At 44.4% G+C, this 22,155-nt stretch overlaps 1 protein-coding gene across 1 annotated transcript in view; it reads left to right on the top strand.

Moving 5' to 3' along the window:
• Positions 1-1,543: 1,543 nt before the first annotated feature.
• COL5A2 (collagen type V alpha 2 chain) overlaps positions 1,544-22,155 on the top strand; it is a 139,767-nt gene continuing 119,155 nt past the window's right edge. Inside the window, exon 1 of the mRNA XM_068137894.1 lies at positions 1,544-1,841. Within this exon, the coding sequence (XP_067993995.1) occupies positions 1,739-1,841 (103 nt within the window). The 5' untranslated portion in view covers positions 1,544-1,738. The remainder of the gene's footprint in view (positions 1,842-22,155) is intronic.

Raw genomic sequence — 22,155 nt, 5'->3', positions numbered from 1 at the left:
GAATGAACTCCAGGATTCCATTGGCCTTCTTGGCCCCAACAGCACATTGCTGGCTCATCATGAACTTCTTGTCCACCAGCACTTTCATTACCATGGAGCTGCTTTCCAGCAGATCAGCCCCTTCTCAGAAGAAAAATTGCAATGGCATACACAGCTTCAATATTTTTGTTCTTTATCAGAGTTACCACTTAGCAGTAGGCACTGTGGGATGCTATGCTTCTGCAGTGAATCACTGGATTGGTGTAAGACTGCTGTGTCAAGGCTGCTTGGTGCAAGAGAGCAGGGAATTCTGATTTGGTTCTCTATCACCACATTTTTTATGTTAATCTGTAGTTTTGCTATTAGAGTAGGTCTGATGTGGCATTGTAGTGCTCACCATTTTCTGGGTTACCTTTCTTCTGGGCATGTGGCTCTTTGGAAGAGACAGAAGAAAACTTCAGAGGCTTTAGGAGTCTGCATCACTGAGAAGTGCTAAACTGTGCTGTGATAATGAGAGTCTGCATGGGTCCAGGGAAAGAGGTTTCCTTCTCACCATATGCACTTAAAATGGGATTGTTCTCAAGCTGAAATGGCTGAAGATAGAAAAACCTTCCAACAGATTAATCTGCATCTTCCTGGAGCAGGTACAAGGTGACCCCATTCTTAGCAGAGGAGGGGATTAGTGCAGAGCTCTGCAGACCATGAACACTATGGCGAGAAAAAAAATCCAACATCCCCCTCCCAGATGTAAATGATCCACAAAAGAGAGATTTGCTTAGGGCAGAATGCTAGTTAAGGCACATTGTTAAGGGTTAAATAATGGGCTGGGGGTTAGGTAGGTTTCCACAGTTGTCAGGGGGCAGGGGCAGAAAGCCTGGAAGAGAAGGTAATTGGGTAATCTGGATTGTCTTTCTGGTGTTGGAAGTGTAGAGCATCTTCCAGAGATTTGCAATAGTCCTCCCAACTGGTAAGAGAAAAAATAGGGCACACTGAGCACTTGAGGAGAGATTATTCAGAAAATAATTAATTGCAGAAAGATTATTCCCTTTTGGTGAGAAGGTGGTTGTTCAAAGGTTCCTGAAACAAGCTGCTTTGGTAGCTCTGTGGCCCCACTTGAGAGGCAGATACAGCAAGGCAGGGGAAGGTTAGCAGGGGAGAGGAAATCCTCCTCTCAGCAAACTGGAAGGGATCAAGTTCCTAATAAGGGAATCAGCTCCAAATGGGGCTATACCCTCCATTCCCAGGAAGTGTGGGCTGGGTGTGTTAAAAGCAGAAGCTTTCTCTCCCTGACAGCTTCTCACGGTTCTGTGCTTTTGCTTGCTTAATAAACGGTCCTGACACAGCACATGCACTGCCCAGCAGCAGGAAAGTGTCTTGCAAGTGTAGTCGTAAAGAGAAAAAGTTCAAGGAAGAGTGAAGCCAGCTCTGATTCGGTTATTTACCATCAATCAGAGTGTTGCTTGGCAGGGAGTGGATGATTAGGAGTCTGAACCAGTTGAAAAGGGGCAGGAAGAGAAGTGGAGGCAGCATTCTTCCTATTTAAAGCTGCATCCCCTGAAAGGAGCGCTTGCAGACTGCTCTGGAGCTGGTGCTGAAAAAAAGGAGCTCGCAGACTTTGTCCTGGAACTGATGCTGAGAGGCAGAAAGACTCCACAGCTGGCTTCATGGTGCTAAAATAACCTTCCGTTTCTGCGCCTTATTTTTTTTTTTTTTCCTTTTTTCTCTGCTGCCCGGGAGGATAGATGCCTGATATCCAGGCATGATGGCAATCTGGGTACAAACGAGAACTTTTTTCATCCTTGCAGCTTTATTAGGGCGATTTGCAACCACAAAAGCACAAGGCGAGGAAGAATATGACGGTGGTGAGTTTCTCTCCTCCTAAAAAACCGTAATAATCCCTCTCTTTGTATGCAGGGTGCTTATTGTGTGATTTGGGCGCTAAAAGGAGCGGAAAACCTCGGGGGTACAGGAGTAACATGACTTTTATCTTCTGAGGAGGGGACAGCGAGGTTTGCACTTGGGGCTTTTGACCAGGAGGCTTTTGAAGCCGGGGTGCTGCGGTGTCCGGCAGTGCTGTGGCCACTGGGTGTTGGGCAACAAAGGAAAGTGCCTGGGACGGGGCTGAGGACAGGCTGCGAGCTGCCGGGCAAGCAGACACGGGAGTCTGGCAGGGTGGAGTCTTGTGCGCTGAGCTACATCTGCTTGCTCTCTGCCTTTGTTTTAGAGAAATGCAGAAACGTGGGGTGCTCCCTCTCCTCTTCTTTTTGCTTCTCTTTCCCCCCGCTTTTCTCTTCCTCCTGCTTTCTTTCCTTTCCATCCCCTTCTCCCGTCTCTTACTAGCGGGTCTGAGCCAGGGCTCGGAGTGGAGCTCTGAGAAGGCAGGAGGGCTGGCGAGCTGCCTACCTGACTCCTGTAGCCTGAAATTTCTGAGGCTGCCACTATATCCCTGTTGGTTTAATACCGTTTCAATACCCGAGAGACGGTCAGGAGAATGCTGGATGGATGTCCTGCTGTACGTCGGTCTCCTGAAATGTGAGAGCACTGGTGTGGGACAGCCTGTAGCTATTGTACCCCCTTGGACGTACTGCCAAGGCTTCTCCTCTCAGCGCCAGCAGCTTCTCCAAGTAATGCCCAGCACAGGGACTAGCGCCTTACCCAACAAGACAGTTTGCTATCATTTTCTTGCGGCAGTTTACTATAATTTTATTGTATATTTTAAAAAACTTAGCGTTTTTTGTAACTGAAGTTAACTAACTTCTCTAACTGAACTAATACGCTGCGTTGCACAAGGGAAGGAGGAGTAAAAACCCAGCTCAATAATTCTGCAACTTTTTGTTCTCCAAAGCCAGACGAGAATGTCCTGACTCTGCATGTTGTGTAAGGAGTCCGTAGAGGGGGCACTTTGGATTGTCTTGGGAGTGTACTTCGTATCTTTGCTGTGAAGGGAGGCATATTCTATGCATTTCTACATCTAATACCAAAGAGAACACTTGTGAAAAGATTGACTTAATATTTTGGGGTGGGTGGGTAGTAATTTAGTAGAAGTGGTATCTCATTTGCTGTGCAAAAAGAAGGCAGATTTTTGGTGCGAGGTTTCTGCGTGGTTCTTACGTGACGTTTGCTAGTTTGTTGCTATTATGGAAATTCTGGGATGAGTCAGTACTGTAGCAACACCTTCTGGGGTGTACCTCCCATATAGTTTGGATGGCTCAGGAAACTGAGAGGTATGTGGTAAGTCAGAGAGCAAAATGCAGGGCAATAAATCAGTGACATCTGTTTGCACTTACCTCACGTATTCATCGTCTTCCTGCTGGAGAATGTAATTGTTTTTGTCTGCCACATGAGCGAGGAAGCTGCTTCTCCAAAGCTAACAAATAAAATCATAGAATCAACAAGGTTGGAAAAGACCTCAAAGATCATAAAAGTAATACCAAGAAATAAGCCCAAGACCAATCCAGAGATGTTTGAATGTGCAGAGTGAGGATGAAGGGGCTTGCATCCTATGCGTTGGTCTGATTTAATCATGGAAACAAGGAATTTGCAGGGTTTGTTTAGTTCCTGACTAAAGCTCACAAATGCTGCAGAATGGGGGTGGTGGCAGTGGTGTTAACCCTAATTTGTTCTGGGTTTAATACTTGTGCAGAGGTGTGAGACCAGCGTACGTTGTATTGTCCTGTGGGTGACTTGTCTATACAGCTACTGCACTGTTCCCCGTACAATTGGTGGAATGTGCCACCTAATACAGGTGCTGTGGTAAATAAATATTGGTGGCTTCTGGAGAAAGCAAGAAAAGCACTTCAGAAAGCTTAGATGAAAGTATGGGAAATTATTTTAATGACCAGTTTTTCATGAGCAGTCCTAGAAAAAATGAGGAGGATTAAATACTGGTTGTCACTCTCAAGCACAGAGGAAGAAAGAAACGGCTGCTGCAGTATTTATCCTGATGAGTGTGAGTGCTGTTGAGAGAGAAGCTGAATCTGATAAAGCAGGTTAAATGGTTTTTAAAAAATACTAAAATGTAATATTTCTTTAAACCAAACATCTTGCTCAGCAGTATTTGTTTTGGCACTTAACCATTGCTGTGCTTTTAAATAATGCCAGCTTCTGTGTTCCTTTTTCCCCCCCTTCCCGGAACCATTGAAGATGGATCTGTTTTGCCTAACACCTCTTGGCTAGTGGTGCTGTATAGTACACACACTTAAAATGCACTTTATAACATGAAACACAGGCACTTTCAAACCTAGGGCAGCAGACTTGGTTGCTTGAGCCTGTGCCATAGTTAGTTAAGAATAAATAACTGCCAAATGCTAGAAAGACTGAAAGATCCTGGGTTTAATTTCAGTGTAGGGGCCCTGACTAGTTCGGAAATGCAGTAGGAGCAAAAAGTGCCAAGAAGATGGCTAAAATTTTGTTATTGAAGCACTGAATACTCAGAAGCCCTGAACCTATGATGTAGGGGTTTCCACGCACTGCATAATCTTTTTAGGAGTAAGGATAGAGGAAGCTACTAGCAGGAGCAATGCATACTTGTGGGATCCTTTCCCATCCACTTGTGAGTGTACATTTGATGGCTTTCTTCAAAAGACTCTTAAAAAAGAAAAGGCACAGGCTAGACGCCCCTTTCCAGTGCAAAATCCCTCAGGGAATGTGCATCAGAGCTGAAGTTGTGGGAATCACCTCCCTTCAGGAGGATTTGTCTGCAAATTCCATGTGGGCATGGCAGCACTGGTTTATTGCCACTATCTCCTGTGTTTCACTGCAATACTAGACTTGCCTGCAAATTCTCTTCAGTTTCTGCAACACACCCTTGGTCTGCTGAATTCTGTAGTGATTTATTCTTCCTTGTCCCACTCTTTTGGTGTCAGCCCTGCTTCAGCTGAGATACCTATTTACAAATATCTCATTTGTCAGTGTAAGCAAGCAAAACCAGTGTTTTTTCTTTTTGAATTCATAGACTGACAGAGTCATTTAGGCTGGAAGGGGCCTTTAAAATCATTGAGAGCAGCCATTAACTCAACACTGCCAAGTCCACTGCTAAACCATGTTCCCTCAGCACCACGTCTGCATGGCTTTTTAATCCCTCTAGGGATGATGATTCAACCACTTCCCTGGGCAGCCTGTTCTAGGGCTTGACAACTTTCTCAGTGAAGAAATTTTTCTGATGTTCAACATCAGCCTTCCCTGTGCAACTTAAGGCTGTTTCCTCTCATCCTGTCACTTGCCTCTTGGGAGAAGAGACTGATCCTCACCTTGCTCCAACCTCTTTTACATATAGGTGTAGAGAGCAAGTGTCTCCCCTCAGCCTCCTTTTCTTCAGAAGAAACATCTGCAGTTCCCTCAGCTGTTCCTCAGAAAACCTTTCCTCCAGGCCCGTTACAGCTATGTTGCCCTTTCTGGAGCTCATCCAGCATCTGAGTTCTCAAGTTCTTTCACTTTTAGTCTGGAAACCATGCAAAGGAGAGAAGAGAATGGAATGGCCTTAATGAAGACAGAAACAGCTGAGCTACTTGAATGGAGGCTATCAAATATGTCTGTTACCCCCTCACTGATATCAAGAGATATTATCTTTAGTGAGAAAAGAGATTACTTCATTGTACAGTTGCCTCACTGGGACAGGTTCTGGGCCCCTCATTTTAAGAAAGCTGTTCAGATGCTTGAATGTGTCCAGAGAAGGGCATCATGGTTGGTGAGGGGTCTGCAGCACAAGCCCTATGAGGAGAGACTGAGAAACCTGGGGGTGTTTAGCCTGGAGAAGAGGAGGCTCAGGGGAGACCTTATTGCTACCTCAAAGGAGGTTTTAGTCAGGGGGGGTTGGTCTCTTGTCTCAGGCAACCAGTGGCAGAATGAGAGGACACAGTCTTAAGCTGCACCAGGGGAAGTGTAGGCTGGATATTAGGAAGAAATTCTTCACAGAAGGAGTGATTTGCCATTGGAATGGGCTGCCCAGGGAGGTGGTGGTCACCATCACTGGAAGTGTTTAAAATAAGTCTGGATGAGGCACTTACTGCCATGGTTTAGTTGGTTAGATGGTGTTGGGTGATAGGTTGAACTTGATGATCTCGAAGGTCTTTTCCAACCTGGTGAATTCTGTGATTCTGTCAATATGATGTCAAGGGAAAGTGCACTTGAAGAGAATTAGCAAGGGAATGAAGGGAATTAGCAAGCAACCATTGCAGGTGCTTATTTCTGTTTTCTGGGTCTTTAATATTCATAAAGAGTCTTCAGAGGTCTTAAGGAGAATAATATGAGACTAAAGAAGTCTCAAGCTGCACCAGGGGAGGTTTCAGCTGGAGGTTAGGAAGAAATTCTACTCAGAGAGAGTGATTGCCCATTGGAATGGGCTGCCTTGGGAGGTGGTGGAGTCACCATCATTGGAGATATTCAGGAGGAGACTTGATAGGGTGCTTGGTGCCGTGGTTTAGTTGATTAGGTGGGTTGGAAAATAGGTTGGACGTGAAGATCTTGAAGGTCTCTTCCAACCTGGCCTATTCTATTCTATTCTCTACCTGTAAAAATGTGGGAAGGAGACTGCACAGAAATTGCCACAGGAGGAGTCCTCAGGAAGATTCCTCCTGTTCAGACTGAATAAATTTTTTTGCTTAAAATTATGGAAGACATAAAATTGAGAGTCATGTTCAGCTATCCACAGCAGCTTGGCTTTTTAGACAATAGTTTGGGGTTGAAGAAGACTCTTGTGCTATGCTTGTGATTCCCTCCCCCCACCAATGTTTGCAAATATAGATTATTGCCATAGAAACCAAATGGTTATTTCATGCTTGCATTCACTTTTTGGCACTCTCATCCTTCATTTCTTGGTGAAGTCCTTTCATCTTTGCAACTGGTTTCAATGTGTGCTTGGAGCCCAGAAGGCCAGCCACATCCTGAGCTGTATCAAAAGCAGTGAGAGTAGCAGGACAAGGGAGGTGATCCTGCCCTTCTGCTCTGCTCATGTGAGACCTCACCTGGAGTATGGTGTCCAGTTCTGGTGCCCCCAGTATATAAGGGAGATGGAGCTGCTGGAATAGATCCAGAGGAAGGCCATGAAGATGATCAGAGGGCTGGAGAACCTCCCCTATAGGAACAGGCTGGGAGTTGGAGCTATTCAGCCTGGAGGAGAGAAGGTTCTGTGGAGACCTCATAGCAGCGTTCCAGTACCTGAAGGAGGACAAGAAAGGCAGGAAGGGACTTTTTACAAGAGCTTGGAGTGATAAGACGACAGAAAATGGAGATTGAAGCTCGAGGAGAGCAGATTTAGACTGGAGATAACGACCCAGGCTGCCCAGGGAGGTCATGGATGCCCTCTCCCTAGAGGTGTTCAGGGCCAGGTTGGAAGAGGCCTTGAGCAACCTGGTCTAGAGAGAGGTGTCCCTGCCCATGGCATGGCAGGGTGTAACTGGATGATCTTTAAGGTCCCTTCCAACCCAAACCATTCTATGAATCTCTTTAGTTGATTTGTTCATGTAAAACATTACAGGATTGGTCCTGCTGAAGAATAATGTATTAACACTAAACAAAAACCAAAACAAAATAAAAAAGAGACTTTTTCAATTTGTTAGTTTCTGGACAGAATAAGTGTCCACCAAACCCCTCAATTAATCAGAAATTTACCCTGGAAAAAACTGTTAAGGAGTTTAAGTAGTAATTTTTTAATATCTCTTTGGGTTAACTAGAAGTTATGTATTGTTTTTATTCAATTTTTTTTTTTCTGTGATTTGAATTAGAACTGGCCAACTCACCACACTATTTGGTTTGTGGTGGTCTGTGATAAAATTAAACTCAGGGATTCTTGTGTGTTGTGGAGGGAGGCAGAAACTGTGAAGGCAGACCTTCGTGCAGGACTATGATCCTTTGAAACATAGAAATCATAGAATCATAGAAACAGTAAGGTTGGAAAAGACCTGAAAGATCATCAAGTCCAACCTGTCACCCAACACCGTGTGGCTAACTAAACCATGGCTTCAAGCACCGCGACCAATCCCTTCTTGAACATCTCCAGGAATGGTGACTCCACCACATCCCCGGGCAGCACATTCCAATGGCCAACACCACTTTCTGTGAAGAACTTTCACCTCACCTCCAGCCTAAACCTCCCCTGGTGCACCCTGAGACTGTCCTCTTGCTTTGGCGCTGGTTGCCTGGGAGAAGGGACCAACCCCCTCCTGGCTACAACCTCCCTTCAGGTAGTTGTAGACAGCAAGAAGGTCTCCCCTGACCTCCTTCTTCTCCAGGCTAAACAATCCCAGCTCCCTCAGCCTCTCCCCATAGGGCTTGTGTTCCAAACCCCTCACCAGCCCTGTTTGCCCTTACATTGATGGCCTGTGTGCAACTGGTTTTTCCATGTGCAGAGAAAGGCAAGGGACTCACTGCCAAAAAATAATAAAGTAATAATAAAAGATAGTCGAAATTCCATCTGGAGCCATGTGATCTGTCCTTGTATGTACACTGATTGCGTTGGTCTTTGTGACCCTGCGCATTTTTGTGTGTAAGCTCCTGATGATAGAAGATTTGTATTTATTTATTTATCCTCAAAAAGACTTGTTAGAAAGAATAATTCCAAGTGTTGGTCCAAAGGGCTCTCACTCGAGCCAGGGAAGAGAGAGACCGAGCTTGCACTTCAACTTGTAGACAAAAGGTCCTATTCTTAATCTAATGCACAAGGCCAGCCCAAGTATCCTTTAGTGTAAAATGAATAACTGTAATGAGATTAACTTGGAATTTCTGTTTCTGACAAAGGCTTCTCGGAGTTTGAACTTTTCAGAGCACGAGAAGAGATTGTTGCACTTGCTGCGTGAAATCTCAACTGTGACAGACCCACCTTGTGAAACCAGGCTTTAAAAGCCCTGGTGAGACTGTCACATGCAGAAAGGCAGGTATAATTCGAACTGGAATGTCTGATACATGAGTTCAAAGCAAAGGGAGAAGGGAAAGAGAAAAGTATATTTTTCAGTTCTGTAAAATATGTGTTCTTTGTAAGGGTAGTCTTTGGGTAGTTTTGAGCTAGAGGAAAATGGCTGATAAGTCATGGAATACTTTGAAGATGAGGGCCCTCAACACAGCAAGGATGTGGAACTGATAGAGTGAGTCCAGGGGAAGGCCAAGAAAATGATCAGGGCCAAGAAAATGAGGACAGGCAGAGGGAGCTGGGTCTGTTCAGCCTGGAGAAGAAAAAGCTCTAGGGAGACCTAATAGCAGTTTTCTAGTACCTGAAGGGGGTCTACAAGAAGGCTGGAGAGGGACTGTTTACAAAGGCCTGCAATGATAGGACAAAGGGCAATGGCTTCAAACTAGAGAAGAGTAGATTTAAAGTGGATGTTAGGAACAACTTCACTATGAGGGTGGTGGAACACTGGAACAGGTTGCCCAGGCAGGTGGTTGAAGCCGCATCCCTATCAAGCCTTACCTTGAGTATCTCCAGGGATCTGGGCAACCTGATCTAGTTGAGGATGCCCCTGCTTACTGCAGAGGGGGTTGGTTTGATGACTTTTGGGGGTCCCTTCCAACCCAGACCATTCTATGATTCTATGAGATGCCTCAGAGGTGTTATCATGCAAGGTTTACATCTTTGATGAAATCAATTCACTATCTGCTCACACAAGTTGCACCTTTTCTCCAAAGTTTTTGTCACAGATTTTGTCTGATGATTTGTGCTTTTCTTGACTCAAATGCTGAGAAATTTATGCCATGGTTCATGCTTTTCCCTGACTTAAATGTTGAGAAACCTGAAGAGTTAGGGCTGTTGCTGAACTTCCAGAAAGGATCAGACGGTACTTCTGTCTGTGGCAATGGGTGCAACAATTTGTTCTTCATTTATAGGTTGATTTTTGGCTGTGGAAACAAGAGCATACAAGCAGCTTTGGACGCTGATAAGCCCTGGGTGCTGTGGCAATTAAAATATCCAAACCGTTACTTAACAATTATCTTTTCTGAGTAAGCAACGTACATTTTTCATGGCCTGCTGTGCTGTCTTTTATTCTTGCAGTGAGAAACAATTTCATTATTCTGCATTTGCTGCAGAAGACTAAGAATGATTGTCAGAGGGCCAGCGGTGGGCTGCTCTCTGTACAGGGAACCTCTATTCATGCAGACCCTTGGGAACCTCCATTCATACAGACCCTTGGGATTTTGTTCTTTATTAGCTGCTGAAGATAGGTCTTGCCTTTGGAGAGCTTGGTCTAAGGTTGTTCCTTGACTGTGCTGCTGCCCCCTGAAACTTGGTTGGAGTTTTGGAGAATTTGTGTGGTCTCTTTTTCTGCAGCTTTGTGTAAATGCTGCAGTTGGGAGAATGATATAATGGAGTTGTTTTTAAACTGAAAAGCTTCCACAGCATTTTGTGTCTTCACTAGTTCTCATTTATAGCCTTTGGACTATGTAATGGTGGCATGGGAGGCCCAAAGAATTAATTTGAATCTCTGTGCCCCTGTTCTTTGGATAATGTGGCTGAATAGAAACACAAGCAGTGACTCTGATACTGCTGGCAGGAATTCAGAGTTTTGGACACAAACTCATTTAGAGTGGGAACAGAAGAGTAAACTGTCTCACTGCAGCCTCTTCCCTGCTGTGCAGTAGATGTCTGGCTGAGAAGGTCCATACAATATCTTCTCCAATACTCTTTGGTCATGGAGTGCTTGCCAGCATCCTTCAGCAAGCTGACCATGTGAAGTGAAGGGTTAGAGGCACAATGACAGTGTAGCGCAGGAAGAGGTGAAGGGACACAAGTTATCATTGTGAATCTGTCTTAGCCCAATTGCTCCATGTTAAAATGGTAAGGAAAATACAGGCTAAGAGGCAGGAAGAAAGTGTTCCTCATTTGAGAAGAACTGTCACCTGTCCATTGATAGCTGCCTTACAGCTCAGAAGATAGGCTGAGGGTTTTGTTTAAAGCAACCCTCTCTCTCTCAAGAAACCATAGATGACCTTGATGAATAATTAATCACTCCCAAGTCTGAAGTCTTATGTCTCCTGTCCTGTGAAATATCCCAGTAGATCAAGGGAAAAAAAAATGTTGAAGGAAAAAGCTTAAAGCAGAAGCAGCAAACAGAAGCTGTGCTTCCTTACTTGTCTGGTTTCTACTTGGCTTGTCACAGAGATTTTCTTCAGAGGGTTTCACCAAATCTTTTGATCTGATTAAAATGTAATGCTAGAGTGATTGCTGTCCTATGACAATTACTTTTATCTCATTTTCTGTCTTAAAGTGTTTTTTTTTCCCCTCAGCTGCAGTGCCTTAAGTGTTCCAAATACTGAACCTTGCATGTTCAGTGGTTGGTTAACAGCATCCTGTGGCACGTAGTGCAGATAGAGGTGAAAATTTACTGGCAAGAGGAAGTTCCTTTGGACTAGAATATGTGGGTTAGGTTTATTAGGCATAAGGATAATTGAGCCATGTGTGCTCTTCTATGGAAATGAATTTGCCCTGAATTATGAGCATTAAATCATAGAATTGTCAGCTTGGAAGGGAGCTCAAAGCTCATCTAGTTCCAGCCCACCTGCCATGGGCAGGGACACCTCACACTTGATCAGGTTGCTCACAGCCACATCCAGCCTGGCCTTAACAACTTCTAGGGATCATAATTTAGGTCAATTTATTAATTATCCTTAAGGAGTAATATAATTAATAAACTTTTTTATTTAATGAAGTTTGATCTAGCTTTGACTTTTTCAATTTAATGATGAGCCTTCTGGAAGGAAAGATACCATTGAACTACTGGGTCACCTCACTCAGAGGTTTCTTCGTGTTCCTCTTCCCATCACAAAATGAGGCTACACTTGAACGTCACTTATCTTCACCTGTATCCCTGTCCATCATGGTAGTGATGTTTTGCAAAAGAAGTTACAGTCAACAAAGGAGAGGATTCTCTGTGGTAGCTGTGACCAGGTCTGTAAGAACCTGCCAACTGAGGGCAGGTAACAACTGAGGGCTCCAGGTAGCAAACCATAATTGTTGTTCTGGAATTGTCCTGGTTTAACATTACTTAAGAGCATGGCTGCTGATGCTGTTCTAGCTGAAGGTGGTTTTAGCTGTCAGCAAAGATCACTTATTATAGTTCTGGAAAATTAATGATTTATTCATCAGGAAGTTTGAAAATTTATTAGACTTCAGGTCTTAGGAGATCTGAACAGATCTTTCCAGAACACTTTAGAGATGAGAGTGCAGAGAGCACTGTAGCATCTCTGTGTCCCCTTCACCATTGTTTATTATAGGTACTGTTGAATTAGAGTTTACATGGCAGTTGTGACAGGGGAAAAGACATTGTGGAGTTCCCTCACCAAGACTTTTAGAAGATAGTGCTTGATGGCAGTTGTAGTGTGTGGTGATGTAATAGTATTTGACTGTTAGTAAAGCATTTGTCTTATGAAATCTTCATGTTAGTATTAGCTTAAATCACCCACACACAGAATGGTGGGGTTTTGAAGTGACTTCTGGAGACCTCTAGTCCAACCCCTCTGCTAAAGCAGGGCAGCCAGAGCAGGATGTCCAGGATCACAGTGTCCAGGAGGATTTGGAATCTCTGCAGAGCAGACTCCACAATCTCTCTGGGCAGCTTCTTCCAGTGCTTTGTTGCCCTGAAAATAACAGTTTGTCCTTAACATAGAATGCATTGGGTTGGAAGGTACTTCTAAAGGTCATCTAGTCGAACACCCAGCACTAATCAGGGCCATCTCCAGCTAGATCAGGTTGCTCAGAGCCCCATCAAGCCTGACCTTGAACGTCTCCAGGGATGGGGCTTCCACCACCTCCCTGTTCAGTCTTCCACCACTGTGATAGCAAAGAACTTCCAGTCTATGTCAAATCTAAATCTGCCCTACTCTAGTTTAAAACCATTGTCCCTTGTCCTAGTGCTACAAGTCCTTGTAAACAGTCCCTCCCCAGCTTGTAGACCCCATTTGGTTACTTGAAGGCTGCTGTAAGGTCCTCCATAGCCTTTCTTCAAGCTGAATAACCCCAACACTCTGTCTGTCGTTGTAGGAGAGGTGCTCCAGCCCTCTGTTCATCTTCAAGGCCCTCCTCTGGACCCTCTACGTGATTCTTGTGTTGAGGGTTGCAGAACTGGGCACAGTACTCCAGATGTTGATGTTGTGAGTGGTGGGAAAATGAAACCAAGACACATGGTTAAGAGTAATGTACCTTTATTTTGGATGAAATCTCATGCTTTCATAGAGAGCCTTCTGTAATCTAGATCACAAAAGAAATAGGATTATAATGGAAATCACAGATGACAAGGAGAAATTAAATACTTGCCATCTGTGCAAATGTATGGGGAAGAAATACAAAGAAGAGAATCACCTCAGAAAAGTGTAGGCTGGAGTGATGATAACAACAGAGTTTGCTCTGTGGTCAGAAGGGACTAAAACTCTGTCACATAGTAGGACTGGGTAAAGAAAAGTATAGCCCTCATGATTCTTTAGGAAGAAAAGCAGGAGGAAAAGAGGCTTTCATTCATCCTTCAGTAATCAAGGCTAGTGTTGGCCTAAGTTCTAATTTATGGAGAAAATGAATAATATGTCAAAGGTCAATGTAGAGGAGGCAGACTTGGAAAGGACAGATGTTCTGAGAAATTAATCTTGGCTATTCAAGCTTTTTGCTGTACACGCACCTGCCAGACCTCAGTGTGTCCAAATCCCTGAGAAAGGAAGATGAAGCCAAGCAAAAGAGGCAGGGACTTCTGAAGAGGCACTGGGTGTGAGGTGGCCCTTGTACTTCTTGAGGTGGCCTCATCTCTCTGCAACTACAGCATTAAAGCCGAATTGCATGTACTTTGTGTCTTACAGCCCACAGCATCTGCCTTGTTAGCCATCCTGTATTTTGTACACCCGAGCCTTTAAAACTGTGGGAATTGTCTGAATAGAGAAGGGAAATGGACATGGCAACAACTTCTGAAGACATGCTTAAGACTTTTATAGACTCAGTATTGGAGCAAAAATAGAAATGGGTAGATTCAGAGTGGATGTTAGGAAGAAATTCTTTACCATGAGAGTGGTGAGACACTGGAACAGTTTGCCCAGGGAGGTGGTAGAAGCCTCATCCCTGGAGGTTTGTAAGGTCAGGCTGGATGTGGCTCTGAGCAACCTGATGTAGTGTGAGGTGTCCCGGCCCATGGCAGAGGGGTTGGAAGTAGATGATCCTTGAGGTCCCTTCCAACCCTGACAATTCTATGATTCAAATCACAGCACTTTGATGCCATTGTTCCAGGCAAATCATACCAAAGATTCCCAGGTCTCTTTTTATCCATTCAGGGATTTGGTGTGGTTTTTTTCCCCGTTGTCCCCCCCCCCCAAATCTTAATTAAAAAATAATGTATTTCCATTTCACATTGTAGGCACTAGTAAAAGAACACAATTCTGAATGGCTTGCATTGCTCCTTATTTATTTTACCTGTATGTAATTTAGAAGTCTATTAAACATGGAATGTTTGGGGCTGTAAAGCTACATCACGCATGCTGAAATTTGTAGGAGAAATTCATGTGTGCTTGTAACTTACTGCAGGTTAAATTTTAGTGTACTGTGTGGTCTGTTAGATGTGTGGTGCATTTTACACAGGTAAACTGTGACATCTGAAGCCATCACTTTCGCACTCTATGGGAACTGCCTTGCCAGGCAGATGCATCTGTAAGACCTCACCTGGAGTACTGCATCCAGGTATGTAGTCCTCAATATAGGATGGACATGGACCTGATGGAGTGGGTCCAGAGGAGGGCCACAAAAATGATCAGGGGGTTGGAGCACCTCTGCTACGAGGACAGACTGAGGGAGCTGGGGTTGTTCAATCTGGAGAAGAGAAGGCTCCAGGGAGACCTAATTGCAGCCTTCCAGTACCTGAAGGGGGTCTACAAGAAGGCTGGAGAAGGACTGTTCACAAATGCCTGCAGTGACAGGATGAGGGGCAATGGCCTCAAACTAGAGAAGAGCAGATTTAGATTGGATGTTAGGCTCTTTACTATGAGGATGGTGGAACACTGGAACAGGTTGCCCAGGGAGGTAGTTGAGGCCCCATCCCTGCAGATACTCAAGGTGAGGATTAACATGGCTCTGGGCAGCCTGATCTAGTGGAGGATGTCCCTGCTGACTGCACAGGGGATTGGACTGGATGACTTTTGGAGGTTCCTTCCAATCCAGGCCATTCTGTGATCTTGCTGGTGAAAGTAATGGAGGATCATTTCCAGATGTTTAAATGCTTGCTTTGGCAAGAGGCAGAAAATGCTGGAACATGCATTGGCAACAAAGAAAGGGAAGAACCTGATGTAAGAGACATCAAGCCTGGCAACAAGCAAAACAGAACATGGAAAATGGAGCCGTGTGGGGAAGGAAGAGCCAACACAACAGCAGGGCTGCTGTGACAGCACTGAACATCACAGTTATACTCATGACTGGCAGAGTGCCTGAGGCCTGCTTCACAAACTAGGGCTGAGGGTAGACAAATTGTCCTTTAACCATTTTTTCTTTCCTTTTCTTTCCTTTTAAATTTTTTCTTCCCCTGTTGCAATGTTTGCTATAGTGATAGAAAAAAAATAGTTAAACCTGCATACTGAGACTGTGTAGCTTGGACATGCTTTGATTTGATGTTGTAACTGTAAAGTGCAGAAGCTTCCTAGGAATTTGTGCAGCACTAAGTACAAAGCATCCTTGGTCTTGACTGAAGCCTTAGGGTACTGCTGCAATGCACATCCTGAGTCATCCTGCAAATAATATATTTCTCGAATTGCATAGATTTTCACGTTGAATAGCTTGACTGCTTTCACAAGAGGATAGGTTGGATGGATGGGCCAATGTTAGTGGGATGAGCTTCAACGAGGCCAAGTGCAAGGTCCTGCACTTGGGTCACAAAAATCCCAAGCAGTGCTACACCCTTGGGGCAATGTGGCTGGAAAGCTGTCTGGCAGAAAGGGACCTTGGGGTTCTAATAGACAAGCAGCTGAATATGAGCCAGCAATGTGCCCAGGTGGCCAAGAAAGCCAATGGCATGCTGGCTGGGATTAGAAATGCTGTGTCCAGCAGGAGTAGGGAGGTGATTGTCCCCTTGTACTCAGCTCTGGTGAGGCCAGAGATTGTATTGAGTTTTGGACACCTCAATACAGGAGAAATGTGGAAGAACTGGAATGAGCGCAGAGAAGGGCAAGGAGGGTGGTGAAGAGCCTGGAGAATAAATCTTATTAAGAGCAACTGAAGGAGCTGGAGATGGTTAGTGTGAAAAAGAGGAGGCTGAGGGGAGACCTCATGGCTCCCTACAGTCACCTGAGAGGACATTGTGGAGAGGCTGGTGCTGGTCTCTTCTCACAGGTAATTAGTGATAAAAGAAGAGGGAAGGGCCTCAGGCTGCAACAGGGCAGGTTTAGACAGGACATGATGCAATTTTCTTTTTCCCCAGCAAGAATGGTCAGGAATTGAAATGAGCTGCCCAAGGAGGTGGTTGAGCCACCAATCCTGGATGTATTTAATGGTCATTTGGATGTAGTGCTTGGGAATATGGTTGAAGGGTGAACCTTGTAGAGTACAGTTACAGTTGTCGGTTGGACTTGGTGATCCTGAGGGTCTTTTCCAACCTGAATGTTTCTGTAATTCTGTGAATTGGAATGTGTCTGCTCAGCAAAGGAATCTCTAGATAGTGAAGCCCATAAAGTGATGCTTGCTGCAAGGTTTCAGTAAACACATCTCTCTGTGGACTTGGCCTTCCTTGTACTGTACAGACTAAAACTTTGCAGCTTTACCACATTCTATCAAAGCACTCACACTTTGGTGTTTTTTTCTTTCTTGATCTCTTAGGCTGTGCCTCTTTGCTCTTATGAAGAATGTTGGGGCCAAGCAGTATGAATGGCACTGCTCTATCTTTTTATTAGTGCTATTGTTCTAATGTTTTTAAAATGAAGGTTATGAAACACTTAGTTCTTTGGGGTTTTTCTGGTAATTTTTTTTCTTCCAGCTGTTCTCTGTTTCTTGGAGCCTTCTCTGGTCTCCTAGGAAACCTCTGCAGGACAGAATTTGTCTATTTTACAGGCAACCGTGCAAGATAACCAGTTTATTTTGTTTGTGTTTGACTGTAATGAACACAGAAAGTAAATATTTGGTGATTTAAATCTCCCATTCAAGGGAGTACTTTAGAACCCAACTTGAAGCACATGAATAGCCTTATTCCTTGTAATGAGATGACTTCTGTCTGGTTTGTTTGCCTCTTAATGAATGAAAACTTTGAATATTTCCATTTTTCATTTAAAAGAGGGCAAGAAACATTGGGGTCCTTTCATCTGAAGGAAGAATTAATTAGGAAAAGCAACATAGCAGTGAGATAGTTGTAATAAAAGAGTAATTCCCATAGAAATCTTCTATCAGTTACACAGAAAAATGTGAAGTGCACACAGGGATAATTTGCTTGTGAGCAGTGTTATTGAAATCTCTTGCTAGTGGAGCATTAGAGCTATGCAGACTGTTGGTAATCATCCCCTAGAGTCAGCCATGCTGAGTTTTGCTGTCTTTTTGCCTGAATTCATGTGATTTTAACTGAAAGTTGCTTCTGACTGTGAGTAAGCATCAATACCCAAACCACAGCACAGTTTCTGGTTTCAGGAGGCCCCAAGAGAATCTCAATGGCTTTGGTTTGAATTTGCTCTGTGCACAAATCTGACACAAGAAAAGGTCCTTGCATCATATCACTGCAAGAGAACAAGCAGATTAAGGCTTTCAGGGTTGTAAAGATGATCTGTGTGCTTGTTGTGATAGACCAATTCCTAGTACATTTTATGTGAAGCTACAAAATGTTCAGCAAAGACTCGAGTTTCTGACAGAATTAAGCATGCTTAATCTGGGTAAGTGACTTGACATTTAGTGTGTGTTACGTTCTCATCTGCAGCTCTGTCTGGAAGAACGCTTCAGGAGCCCTGGGCTGGAGTGAGGATAGGAGAATGGGATGTGACTGTGCCTGGAAAGGGGAGGCTCCTGCTGTCCTGTTTTTTAACAGGACACAGCTGTGGCTTACTCTATGTCCTATAAATGTCAGTGAGTGTTGACTCAATGCCATGAGAAGAAACTTTTTGGTGTGCTGGTTCCCTGCCTTTCTTTTACTGGGAGAGGAATCACGACCGACTAATCCATGACACGCATACAATTTCAAAATGCCACGTGAGAAAGCAAGATCCTGCTACTCTTCTTCCTGTTTGCATCAGACATCCCTGCTTTCAAAACCCCAATTACTTCTTTAGTACTACTTGGCAAGTAGAGTTCTCTTGAGAAAAGGACTAAGACACTCTGCTTGTGCTGCTTTTTATTTTATTCCATTTTAGTCTCATCCCAAGGTTAAATGTTTAAACTTCAGGAAAAAAAAAAAAAAGAGTTTGAAAATCAACCCAGTTTGTCCTTTTAATTTCTACCCCCACTATAGGTTTGGGCCTGGTTTGGCAAAAGCATGCACTTTCAGTACAACTACTTTCCAGTGATCACAGAGTTAACCAGGTTGGAAGAGACCTTCAAGATCATCAAGTCCAACCTATCACCTAACACTACCTAATCAACTAAAGCATGGCACTAAGTGTCTCATCCAGTCTGATTTTGAACACTTCCAGGAATGGTGACTCCACCTCCCTGGACAGCCCATTCGAGTGGCCAATCACTCCTTCTGTGAAGAACTTCTTTCTAAGATCAAACCTAAACTCCCCTGGCACAGCTTAAGGCTATGTCCTCTTGTTCTGTCACAGGTTGCCTGGGAGGAGAGTCTGCCCCCCACCTGGCTACAACCTCCCTTCAGGTAGTTGTAGAGAGCATTAAGGTCTCCCCTGAGCCTTCTCTTCTTGAGGCTAAACACCCTCAGTTCCCTCAGCCTCTGGGCTTGTGCTCCAGACCCCTCACCAGCTTTGTTGCCCTTCTCTGGACACATTTGAGCAACTCAACATCTTTCTTAAACTGAGGGGTCTAGAACTGGACACAGTACTCAAGGTGTGGCCTAACCAGTGCTGAGTACAGGGGCAGAATGACCTCCCTGCTCCTGCTGGCCACACTATTCTTGATGAAGACCAGGATACCATTGGCCCTCCTGGCCACCTGGGCACACTGCTGGCTCGTGTTCAGCCTACTATCACCCTGCACCCCCAGGTCCCTTTTTTCCTGGCTGCTCTCCAGCCACTCTGACCCCAGCCTGCTCATTAGAGCTACCAGCTTCCACTTCTGGTGACAAAAATGTAGAAATGGGATTGGACTTCATCTCTGGAGGTCCCTTCCAACCTTCCTTCCCTTCTATGAAATCAGAATGATGTTTTTCCCCCCTGAGCTGGATTTTATTTCTTTGTAAGGTGACTTTATTACCTTTCCATCTTATTCTTGTATGTGTGTGTACACACTCCCTTTATTTTTTTTCTTTCTCTATTAAATCTCCTCCCGTGTGGAGGCTGAAAGACTGAAATTCTTGAAGTGTGTAAGACACAGAAATTTCTAGGCCATTTGTTTATACAATGTAATGCAGTTGCCAACAAAATGTAAATACCAGGGGGCTGATGCTCTTGCTTTTGCAGATAGTGTTGACTTATAGCTGTTTATGAAAATGGCAGGCTGAGCTTTAGGACATGCTGTTGTATTCAGGAAGGACAAATAGCTAATTATGATGAGCCCTTCTGATGTTAAACCAAGTGTGATGTCTGAGGGACAAACAGTGATGTTTGAGGTGCTCAGGCCTCATTCTTCCAGCACTTGTCTCAGTCAGTAGCAGGTAAGGTTTTTCTAGGGGTGGTGGTGGTTGTGTTGTTTTGTTTTGATTTATTTAAAATCTTTTTGTTGTTGTTGTTTGGTTTTGGTTTTTTGTTTGTTGGTTGGTTTTGTTTTCTTTCCCCACCCCTGGAGCTATCTAATATAAGTAAGATGGGGATTTGGTAAATTGTTTCTGTACTAATCACAGAATGGTAGGAGTTGGAAGAGACCTCTGGGGATCATCCAGTCCAAACCCACTTTTAAAACAGGAGCAGCTAGAGTACATTGCCCAGGATTGCAGTGTCCAAGTGGGTTTGGAGACTCCACAACCTCTCTGGGCAGCCTGCCCAGGGCTCCAACACCCTCACAGCAAAGAAGTTTTTCCTCATGCTTAGATGGAACTGACTGGATTCTACTTTGTGCCTGTTGCTCTTTGTTCTATTGCTGGCCACTGCTGAGAAGAGCCCAGCCCCGTCCCAATGACCTCAACCCTTTAGATATTTCTATGCAGTTATAACATCCCCTCTGCAGGAAAAGTTGTTCTTGAGCTTTGGCGTGTCCCATAAAGCACTGCCTCTAGTACAACTAATATCTTCATTTTGATTAGGAACAGCAAAGTCAATTTTTTGGATATCCAGATATTAACATGAAGCAGCAGCTGCTGTGTCACCTGTAGATCATTGCAGATGGTATATCAACATGGCAATTATGTTGTTATTCTTTTGTGCAGTGCAGCACAATCTCTTCAGGCATCAGAAATCACAGGATGTTAGGGGTTGGAAGGGACCTCCAGAGGTCAAGTCCAACCACCCTGTGATAGGACAAGGGGCAATGAATGTAAACTACAAATTCTACCTCAACATGGGGAAAAACTTCTTTACTATAAGGATCACAGGGCACTGGAACAGGCTCCCCAAAGAGGCTGTGGATTCTCCTTCTCTGGAGACTTTCAAGACCCATCTGGATAAGTTCCTGTGCAACCTGCGATAGATTCTATGGTCCTGCTCTGGCAGGAGGGTTGGACTTGATGATCTCTGTTGGTCCCTTCTAACCCTAACATTCTGAGATCCTGTAAAGGTATTACTTCCTCTGATCCAAACTGACTTTGCATTTTTCACACCCTTAGTCACCATGCATTTGAATCCTCTATTTTAGTAATGTGTAAGTAGTCCAGCATCAGTTGATGGATGGAAAGGATTTTATTTCTGGATTATTTTGTAAATATCATGTTGTTATAACATAGTAAATGGCATGCCCTTTCAAAATGAGCTACATGTCTTATGCCTAAGTTCTTCCTGCTTTAAGGATGCTGCACTGCTCATAAGTATAGGAGAATGGAAACGGAGCGAGATGCCTATCTTCAGCTGTCTGCTGATTCTGGGTATTCCCTCTGGATACTCTCCAGCTCCAGAGCCTACAGCACAGAGAGACATGGACCTGCTGGAGTGGGGCCACAAAGACAATCAGAGGGCTGGAAGACAGGTTGAGTGAATTGGGGCTGTTCAGCTTGGAGAGGAGAAGACTTTGGGAAGACCTTAGAGCTACATTTCAGTATCTGAAGGGAATGCACAGGAAGGCTATGGAAGGACTGTTTAGAAGGGCTTGTGGCAATAGGACAGGGGACAATGGTTTGAAACTGGAGCAGGGCAGATTTAGGTTGGACATCAGGAAGAAGGTCTTTACAATGAGAGTGCAGAGATACTGAAAGAGGCCACCCAGGGACATAGTTGAGGCCCTGTCCCTTGAGACATTCAGGGTCAATGTGGTCCTGGGCAGCCTGATCTAGTTTGGGGTGTCCCTGCTGACTGCAGTGGGGTTGGACAAGATGACCTTGGAGGGTCCCTTCCAACCCATTGCAACCTGTGAATCCATGAAAGGGAAGGCCCTCCCTACAGATTCACTCACACAGTGACAATGTTCCAGATCAAGGTGTTTTCCAGGGAGCTCTAGGCACCTGTTTTACATTAGCAACATTTGACTATACAGCTGAGCTGCAGTAGGGTCTTGCAGAAGGCTGCTGTGCATTTTTATAAGCTCTTCTATTTGGCAGAAGATGCTTTTCTTACCAGAGAGATGATTTCCATGGATGCTATTCTATTCTTTCATTGTTTATTGCCAGATGTGCGTCTGGGATTTAATTCATTGCCCTCAAGATGCTCGGAAGAGTAATTGTGCTTTGAATGAAGCAGTTGCAGGCTTTGTACCTTACCAGCTGGTTCTTCTGCCTCTGTGCCTTACCACTGGACACCTCAGGGTGTATTCTTTTTGGAGAGAGCTTGCCAGTAATGAATGAGGGCTCGTTTTCCATACTGACCTCAAACTCTACAGAACGGCATCAATCCAGCCAACCATAACAACGAGGTGCACATAGAAAATGTATCTCACAGAGGGAGTTTATGGAGCTTAGATTGCAGTTAAGCTGAAATTACATAGCTATTTATGGGAGCTGTATGGTTAGTTATGCCCTCCACCATGCCTTCCCTCACTTCTGCCCCATAGAAGAAACACATCAGCAC

This window comes from Melanerpes formicivorus, unplaced genomic scaffold, assembly GCF_026170545.1.
Source record: "Melanerpes formicivorus ecotype bairdi unplaced genomic scaffold, bMelFor1.0.p_v2 SCAF_5, whole genome shotgun sequence".
In the NCBI taxonomy this organism is placed as follows: domain Eukaryota; kingdom Metazoa; phylum Chordata; class Aves; order Piciformes; family Picidae; genus Melanerpes; species Melanerpes formicivorus.
Note: the sequence above shows the minus strand (reverse complement) of the source record. Positions and strands in the feature narration are given on the sequence as shown.